The 9834-nt window shown below is 33.6% G+C and overlaps 1 protein-coding gene and 1 pseudogene across 2 annotated transcripts; one reads left to right on the plus strand and one right to left on the minus strand.

Annotated features, from left to right (window-relative positions):
- Positions 1-1311: 1311 nt before the first annotated feature.
- LOC111311062 (uncharacterized) lies at positions 1312-2745 on the plus strand (annotated as a pseudogene).
- A 150-nt stretch (positions 2746-2895) lies between these two features.
- On the minus strand, positions 2896-8299 carry LOC111311906 (uncharacterized). 2 transcript variants are annotated; one of them, XM_022911739.2, is made up of 5 exons: positions 7675-8299; positions 6653-6741; positions 4529-6502; positions 3958-4138; positions 2896-3650 (listed from the first exon to the last, which is right to left on the minus strand). In XM_022911739.2, exons 1-5 carry the CDS (start codon positions 7775-7777, stop codon positions 3013-3015), a joined length of 2985 nt encoding a protein of 994 aa, XP_022767474.1. In that variant the 5' UTR covers positions 7778-8299; the 3' UTR covers positions 2896-3012. The 2 variants fall into 2 exon arrangements, with proteins under 2 accessions (XP_022767474.1, XP_022767476.1); XM_022911741.2 differs by lacking the exon at positions 7675-8299 and adding an exon at positions 7155-7173.
- Between the last annotated feature and the right edge of the window lie 1535 nt (positions 8300-9834).

Consider the following 9834-nt stretch of genomic DNA (forward strand, 5'->3'; position numbering starts at 1 on the left):
AATCCCATCATCTTTGGTTGTGTAGTCAAGGAAAAGTAAATATGTTATGGTTGTATAGTCAAGAAATAGAATTGCAATTTCTGGGGTTTATGATGCTAAACAATTTCGCATTGTTAAGGTGCTTAGTTATTTCACATGAATTATATCTCTTTCATCCATCTAGTTATTTGTCATGATTCATACTTTCAAATTTAAAAAGTAATTGATACTGTTTATATATCTCATTTCAGAAGGTTTGGATGTTGTACATGCAAGAGGACTAAGAGAGTGTCTTCCCAATGCTTGCCGCATTACTGTACATTACTGTAAATGGGAAATGTCTCATTCACCATAATTAGCAGTAGACACCAGGATTAAGAAGAAAAATATGAGTTTTCGTTTTAATCTTAATAATGCACATTTGTGTATTTTTATAATTATATTATTTTTACACGTTATTTTCTTTATTTAAAAAAATTTTAATTTCTTTTAAAAATCTTTATTAATATATAATAAATAAAATATTATAAATCCCATAATGAAGTACGGATTTACATACTAATAATAATAAAAAAAATACAACTCCCATCAAAACTCTTTAAAAACCTCACATTCATATCCACTTCCGAAGTCCAGAATAATAATCTTTTGTGTTGGAACTTCAAATTTTTTTATTTTTGAATTTCAACTTAGACTTTCATTAATATTAAGACTTTTAATTTGAATTCTAAATAAATCTGTTTAAGCAACTTTCCTGTCTTTTACTGTTAAACTTTGTCTTCCATATCTTCACTTTTCAAGTTAATTTCTTACACTTTTCCCCTAGTCTTTGGTCTTTTTTTTTTTTTTTATATATTTTGATAATAAAAATTCTTGTCTTCTCGAATTGTCTGATAGTAAAGAAGATAACGAAAATTTGCTCACCCTATCACGCTTAGTAGAGCCTACGTCATGAGTGCCACCATTATCTTGCACTAATCGTGAGATTGAAAATAATATAGAGATAAAATTAATTATTATAATGATGAGATTAAAATTAATTATAAAATATATATTTAAATATAAAAATAATGATGGTGATGAGATAAATTTTAGTTAAAAGATTATAGTGGAAAAATAAAATGACATATTGACTAAAAATTGTAAGTAAAAAATTTTAAATTATTTATTATATAATAATAAATTTTATTTTTATATTAAAGTAGTAAAATTACTTTATAACTTTTAAATAAAAAACTCAAAATCTGGGAAAAAATTTTTTTAAAAATTCAGAATAAAAGATTGAAAAAAAAAAGTTAAAAACTGCTAAAGAAAAATGAATGAAAAAAATGAAAAAGTTAACTGAACCTTCAACTTCAGTTAACAAACAATGAAAATCTTAAAACATCAAAGCATTGTCTGGATATCAAAGCTGCTGTTGGCACAATTTTTCAAAACAATTGCACCACTACTGAGGGTCCGATGCATTCCAAATGGGGCCAAATCCTTCAACCCACGTGTTTACCCTTAATGACAGCTGCTCCTGTACAATTACCGCAAATTTCGTTTTTCCAGCAATTTCTCTCAATTCCCCAAGCCCCGCACTCCCTTCATCTTATCCTAACCATCAAACTCATCGCCCTACCGACGTTAACCCTAGCAACAATGCGGTTTCTCAAGAGATTGTCAGGCATTCACGTCCACCTCGTTCCCATAGAAACCCTTTTCAGACCCCAAGACAGGGGCAAACTGAAACCATCCCTTGGGCTACTATTCAACGTGCCATGGAAAATAGCCTTGACTATATTTTATCTCGTAACATGACTGTGATCAGTGGTGAAGTTCAATGCAAAAAATGCGAGAAGGTTTATAACATTGAATATGATTTAGAACAAAAGTTCAGGGAGATTGCAGCTTTTATATCAGAAAACAGGTCTGCTATGCATGATCGAGCGGAGTCTATGGATGAATCCAAACCTTCCTAGTTGCGAATTTTGTGGTAGTTCTGTGAAGCCTGTTCTCTCAAACAAAAGATCAATAAATTGGTTGTTTTTGCTGTTGGGAAAGAAGCTGGGGTTTGTAAACTTTCAGAGTTGAAGTATTTTTGAAAGCATACAAAGAACCATAGGACGGATGCTAAGGATGAGTACTTTATCTCACTTATCTAGGATTATGTAAGCAATTAGAACCCAAGGGAACTTTTGATGTTTGATTTCATTTTCAGATTTTTTTTTTTTCTAACGTGTCTGATTCTTAATTGTTAGATTGGTAATTCTGTCGTTTTACTACTATTATCTTTATGATGTTACGTCTATGCTTGTTACTGTAGGTTTTGTTATAATGTCAAGTTCCATGGTTACCAACATCAATTTCTTAAATATATTTTGTAGCTTAGAATGATACCTAAAGTTCGAGGAGAAAAGGCCATTCATGTTAATTATATTTCCTAACAAAAAGAAATCCAATAGCTAGGAATTCATATATTTGAAAAGGAATGGAAAACATATAGGATGAATAGTATATTCGGATTTTGAAATGTAGATGGATACCCTTATCAGTTATCAATTAATATACGACAGTCTCTTCACTTTTTTTTAGAAATCAAGAGATCACTAGACAGTCCGATATTCGGAGAAATTCATGATAAAAAAAAAAAAAAAAAAAAGAAGACATCAAGAGATCACTAGACAGCCCAATATTCGGAGAAATTCATGAAAAAAAAAAAAGAAAAAAAAAAGGTGATGGTTGTTGCTGAGAAGGCAATAAGTATGATGCTTGTAGTTGCACTTGAGCTTTTTGTAACTGCACTCGTTTTGGACTTTGCCTTCTGGATACATGATCTGATCTTGTCTTTTTTTTGGGAGTTAAAATTCGGGGTTGTTGTACTCAAGCCTGATCGAGAGACCCACCGCACGTAGGTTTTGGTTTTAACATCAATGGTGAAAATGGTGGAATATATTCATACCTTTTGATAATTGTTGCTGTTGTAAAGATTTAGAACTTATTTATACATTCATGAAATGATCATTCCAATCATTTGTATATGTGAACTTTCTAAACCAAAAGCTTGGTACTACCCTTGCATTGTACTACCTCAGCTACTAGTTCATCTACCAACAATCTCTCGATTTCCCTACCTATTACATCAATATCCTCCTCCAAGTCTAACCATTCACATTCCCCTGCAAGCACTATCTCTCCTGCATCCATTTGCAGGTTCTTGTTTTCGCTTACCAGAGATTTGCGCAGGCTATCTTCAGGCTCTCCTATGCTCCACTTCGGAATCATTTTTCTTGCAGATTTTACCCATGGGTGTTGGCCTATAAATTGTTGATAGATCTCCAGTAGCTTTGAATTAATCCTATCGAACATCAACCTCCTTTCAGCCCTTGACCAAGAATTTAGATTACAATATTTTTTCTCAAGTTCTTCAAATACTAATGGATTCACTGGACATTCTGGAGAATGCCATGTACCTAAGAAGGTATCCAGGTCGGCTCCATTAATTCCAGAATCAACCAAGACATCAACTATGTACACAGACTCCCAATTCTCTTCCGCCCTTGGTGTCCCTTTGTCCTCGGCAAACCCAATAGATACTTCATCACCATCATCATCACTTGAAACAAGCATAGTTCCCTCTTCATATGCCTCAGATTCTAGTTTTAATAGTTGAAGTTGCATCCGAAGCCCTAAAAACATAAACAGAACTAAAAAAAATTAAACAGAATAGGTAGAATCACACGCTATGAAAAATAAAAACAGAATGTTTCATGCAGCATAATGGGATGAACTCATAGGAGTCCTGTAATTATACTGTAGATTTAAACAATGACAATCCATTCACTTAGATATTGAAGGACAGCTTATGATTCCCTAGCTTTAACGTCCCTTAATACTAGAATCAGATCAAAGAATTTGAAAAATTTAAGAGCCATGGCTTTTCTAATCAAAACAGATGCTAAATATAAATGGAAACTAAAAGAGCCACTAAATTACCATGGAGATCAGCACTAATACTTTCAAAGCATTCAGAACCAGATGACACATCATCTGTGAAAGGAGCTTCTATAACTGAAACTGGACTGGGTTGATCTGCCTCCTTTGAGCCAGCTCGAGATTCTAGTTCTGGTACAGGGCAATGCAATGGGGCTTGCTTAGATGGCGCCTCTGATGAGTCCTAGAGATAATTGCAAGAGAGATCCATTTGTTAAACTGAGTAGAGAAATTTCGCAAATATGAACCTTATGCTGTAATATTATATAATTGTGATCAGATAAAATTGGCAAGGGAAAGACGCAGAAGAAAACTGAGCAACTTAGAAGTTCACCCTTGTTAAGCTATACACTAGAAAATCCTTATTTGGAGACTTACAAGGGTGGACTTGTACGTTGCTTTAACCCTTGTAAAATTTTATTTGAAAGACCGGGGGTGCCCAAGGTATTAAGTTTGTCAAATATCCCTAACAACACCCAATAAGCAACAGCATGAGGGAGGTTAAAAGAATAGACGCACATATTTGGAGACTTAAGCTAATACACCATTCAAACAAAAAATAAAAAACAAATACCTGGGAGTCCAATTTATCTAGGTCACCACTAGAAACATCAGCATTCACCAAGGCAGGAGCTGATAATTCTAAGAGAGAAGGTTTAGATAGCACAGCGTTATTCTGAACATTAACATGCCCTGCATTTTTAAGAACTGGACTTGAATCCATGGCAGTACTAGCAGATTCTCCTGAGACCATAAGGTTGTGTTCAGATTGATTATCCCCTTCAAAATTTTGATGTACCTGATATGGGGTGATATGAAAATCTGGTGAAGTGTCACTATGTTTCTTATTACTACTGCTACTACTACTCAGAAATTGAGGTTTCTTAACACAGGATCTTTGGTTGCTACGCAATGGAGCTTCCCGGTGATTAAAATTGCCTTTCACGGCCTTGTCCGTGTCCCACTTGAAACCCTCTTTTGGAATCACGTACTTGTCTCTGCGAAGACTTTCATAACGTGTGCTTATTCTAGGACTTCCAAAGTCAGTAGAAGAAGCAGGAAGAGATCGTGATCTTGAGAGATTACCAAGACATCCATCCTTCCAACCATCCCTAGTGCTAATTCCCAAAGGTTCACTCCACACTGCTGACCCAACATGATTACCAGTCCCACTGCATCCTTCCACACCAACAACGCCACTAGAATTTGCTCGGCTCACTTCCCTATCCGAGATGGCAAGCATTTCACCCAGTGTGTTGCCCCTACAAACCATCCGCACCTCTTGAGACCCATGTGTTAATTTCCACCTCTCAGATAGTCTCTTCTTGGCCTCCCTACTAACTGATGATTCACTAGAACATGATGATGACCTCCTATGTCGCTTATTCCAGCCAATGTTATCTCTGTAAGACACTGTTGTTACATCTGAATCATTTGCAGATTCAGATCCCGATACATCACAGGAACTCTCATCCCCTGCATATCCTCTAAACCTGGTGGTTGAAATTTTCATTGAACCATTGCTAAAGCTATTTTTCATTTGCCTAGTAATCTCCTTTGCCATTTCCCTAGACTCTCTAGAATTATGCCTTGAAAACCCAATATCTTGGTGAACCTTTTTCTTGCCCCATATTTCTGTACCCAAAATTTCTAGGTGTCTGCAATTGGATGGAAAATGATGAGAAGAACTAGGTGATGAAGCAGTTCTGGTAGAGTTTTGTGACTTCCCAAGATTTGGTTTCAAGACAACAATTCTTGTGGGTACAATAGCGGGCCCATTTTTCTCATCTAATTGAACCTTAGGTGACTTGGGTGGATTGAGAGTTGCATATCTCCCATAAGAGTGGCTCAAAAGATCTTCTTGAATCCCTTGAGGAGATTTACTTTGGTGCTTCAATTGAGTTTCTCCCCTTGCTCTTCGGACTAAGCGACCATTTTCGTTGTTCAGAGTGTGTGATGACTTCATGACTGATATTTGACCACAATGGGACTGGGGTGGAGAACCTTGCAGGTCATGCAAATGTTTTGAGAATAATGAATCTGGCTGCTGAAGGAATTTCAGGAGAAGATCCGTGTTGGAGTCTAACACCTCAAGGGTATCATTGAATTCCTCAGAATCCTGAAGCTTTTCATCCGTTGAAAGACGTTTAGCCTCCATAAACTTCTGCTGGATAAAGGCCACCTCAGCATCAGAAAGCTTTGAGTTTGCAGTCCCCTGTGAAGAGGAACCAGCAATCTCCACTTTTGATGCATCTAAAACTTCAAAAACATCTTTAAATTCCTGCTCCTCCTTTGAGCTTTTCCTAGAAGATCGACGGCTATAGAATGTACCACCCTTTTGAACTTTCTCTTGACCACTTTCTGTTCGTTTCTGCTGCTTGTGGCCAGGCTGCTGAGGTGGCAGTCCATCCAGGCCCATCAATCTTGCTATAACACTTGGTGGTCGTCTTCTAGATTCATTTTCTTTTGACATCTCTTGTGCTAACAACTTCTTCATTGGGGTTCCAGTTGATTGTTTTGTCGATCTCCAACCCAACTCAAACGTTAACTAAAACAACCAGAAACATTGATTATAGCTATCAACTCATTTCGCACAAAAATAAAATTTCAGGAGAATCTAGAGCTAAAAGAGTATAGTGCTTAGAAGGATAACTCTTATCATATAACAAAATCATGGAAACAAGAAAAACCAGCACACCTGATCTTCGTCTGTAGTGTCACTAAGACAGGAACTAGAATCAGATGCCAATTTTGGAAATTTCCTGTGTTCCTGAAGCTGCCTGTTTCCTGTAAATGAATCCCAATAAAAGCATTAGGATAGCCATTCCAGGAGAAAAGAAAGGGGCAGACTCAAAAATATTTTAGAAGCAACGCTTAAAAGCTCATGAAATCAACATAACCATAAGAACCATAAGAATTATTCTCATAAACCAAAAGAGAGAGAGAGAGAGAGAGAGAGAGAGAGAGAGAGAGAGAGAGAATGGAAAACACAGAAACAAATTCAACCTTACGAAAATGTTTAAACAAGTAATAAGCAGAAAAAGAAAGCAAATATTCAGAGAAATAGGAAAAAAAATTAAAAGCAACCCTAAGCCATGCAATCATGGCTCATCATAACCCTAGAAAAACAAGCAAAATCATGTTGATAGCACCATAGAAGAAAAGTCAGAAAGGACTTAACAAAAAAAAAAAAGACTAACTTTAACGAAAGCATAAGCAAAGGCATGAAGTCGGGGATAGCCAATATATATAAGTAAAAAGTGCATGCTATATAGAGAAATGATACAAAAATTAAGATAAATTTTCAAGAATGCGATGCGAGTGAGCAGAATAAGGTAGCAAATTCAAAACTCAACATTTAACGGTGAGAAACTAAAGAAGAAAGCAAGAAAAAGGGGGAGTTTACATGAACAGAAAACGAAGGGAAAATGCTGCGTTTGGTAACTAAGAAAACGTAGGAAAGTGAAATTAACTGTAACGGGGAAAAAAGCTTAAAATCAAGATTTTTTTTTTTTGGCAAGCCAAATTCAACAGAATAAAGTCTCTCAATTTTATGAGTCATTTTTCAAAACAGAAAAGAAACAATGGAATCTTTATATAATAAAGGAAATAAAAATTAAAAAAAAATTCTTCGTTTTACCTCGGATTCCTTAGCAGCCAAACCGAGTGACAATATGACTTTAAAAAATACGTAAAAAAAAAAAAAAGAGAAAAACGAACCTCTGGAGAAAGCAGGGGCAGTTGAAGGAAGTTGTAAATCAGTGAAGCTATGATCAGCAGAGAAGCTCGAAATCTTCGGCCTCCGTTGCCAAAATGTCTCCATTTTAACTTATTTAACAAACAAAAAACAAACAAACGCTTCTTTTCCTTACGAAAACAAAAAAAAGGCAGGTAATGCGGAAGAAATCTAGATCGGAAATCCTGGAAAAAAAAAAAGCAAGCTAGGAAGAGTGAAAAAGAATCCAAAAGAACTCATTACCCAAAAAAAAAAAAAAGAAAAAGGAAACAAATATGAAAAATCCAGATCTTGAACAAAAGAAGAAGAAAATTTGATAAAGTTTAAAAAAAAAAAAAAAGAAAAGAAAAGGAAGAGAAAGTTGTTAGCTGAGATAGTTAAAACGGAGAGCGTGACAACGGCAGGGGCAATAAAGAGGGCGAGTGGTGTGGGAGGGAGGGGTCCGTTAGAACCGTCGAAGACTGGGAAGAGAGCATAGTATTAGTGCGTGAAGAGGGAGAAAGAAGGAAGTTGAAGTTTTTGAACATTCAAATAGTAAGAGAGAGAGAGGAGAGGGTTGGGAGGACTCCGCGCGGGCAAGAGCAGAGCCCCATGCCCCTATCGGAAGCCGAACCAATCGTACACGTGTAGGTATTTGTGTTGTCGCGTTTTCCGTACTTACTGGATTGGTTCGGAAAATTAGCCTTTTTTTTTTTTATCTCCTTTACCTTCTTTTGATTTGGCATTAACTTGAAGTTTAACAGCTTCGATATAAATAGGAAATTTTGAAATAGATGTAATGTACTTACAATAACTGTATTTGCAACTAACTAATTTAATACTGGTTTTATTTCATAATAATTGAGATATGCTTTAGAAGAAACAATAATTTTAAGACAAAAGTTCAGCTCAAATTCATGAATACGATATACTATTATTTTATTTCAACCTAACCTACATAATGACACTGAACTTAAAATATTCGATCATAAAATATAATTGTGTCGCAATAAAAGAAATGCTTATCACATTGCCAAAAATTTTAAAATAAGAATTAAAATTCTCATATTTGAAATTTAATTATGTAGCAGCTACTCGATTTTATTTAGGGATGAAAATTTAGTTGGAACCCATCAAGTTCTAACTTGACCTAATCTTATAAAATTATATTATATATAATATATATCAGTTTTTGAATCGAATTATGTTTTAAATAAATTTGATTTGATCCAATATATATATATTTTTTATTATTTATTTAATTTTTATATTTTTATATATTTTTTATATTTATATTTAAAAAATAATATTTTATTAATTTCAAATCCGATGAAATTTTATATAATATTAGATCAAATTAAATTCGAAACAAATAAAAATTCATCTCCGACTTAATCTTTTATCATCTGTAGTTTTATTACATAAATAAAACTTTTTTTAGTTATAAAAAAACATATTTACAAGTAAACTAGAAATTAGGCAATATTAATGCAAGTAAATTGTTGGAAAACAAGTTTACCATTTCTTGCAAGCCAAATATATTTAAAGGGTGAATAATGAACATTTTAGTAAGACTTATATTATATATGCGCTTGTTCTGCGCACCATAATGATCATGACCATCTCAAAAGTTTTCTCTTAAGGCTTAATTTGTTTATTTATTTCATTTAAATGTAGCTTAATTTATATTAATATTAATCCATATAATCAAAAGATTAAGTTGCTTTTAAAACTTACAGTGGAACATGCGGTTCCTAAATTTTTTAAAAAATTGTTCTTAATGAGTAAGATTTTGTAGTTAGCGGTTGGTTATTAGTATTATTTTTTTTAGCAGTAAGAAATTTTTAGATTTTATTTAGCATATTTTTTAAATAGGTTTATTTATATTGTATTTAAATACTAAATTTGATAATGTATATATCTATATCATATCAAATATTTGTAAAACACAAAAAAATTAACATATTAAATTTGTGTCAATACTTTAAACACAAAATATATTTTTTATATTTATTAAATTCATATATAATTTTTATCAAAATTTTGAATTATATTTTATCATCATATCATATTTAAAATTATTAAACTAAATCTAATGGAATGTATAAATTTTTTTTTTTTTGCAAACTCTCAGCAAATTCTAATCCAAATAACAAAAGAAAAAC

Source organism: Durio zibethinus, chromosome 1, assembly GCF_047325235.1.
Source record: "Durio zibethinus cultivar Kanyao isolate XHJ-2024 chromosome 1, ASM4732523v1, whole genome shotgun sequence".
Lineage (NCBI taxonomy): Eukaryota > Viridiplantae > Streptophyta > Magnoliopsida > Malvales > Malvaceae > Durio > Durio zibethinus.

What these genes read in the sequence shown, in the direction of transcription:
- LOC111311906 (XM_022911739.2), bottom strand. Translation starts at nt 7,777, where the DNA reads ATGGAGACATTTTGGCAACGGAGGCCGAAGATTTCGAGCTTCTCTGCT. An exon ending in ACACTACAGACGAAGATCAG is followed by an intron (nt 6,503 to 6,652) that starts GTGTGCTGGTTT and finishes TGGTTGTTTTAG; the next exon opens with TTAACGTTTGAGTTGGGTTG. An exon ending in TATTAGTGCTGATCTCCATG is followed by an intron (nt 3,651 to 3,957) that starts GTAATTTAGTGG and finishes TTATGTTTTTAG; the next exon opens with GGCTTCGGATGCAACTTCAA.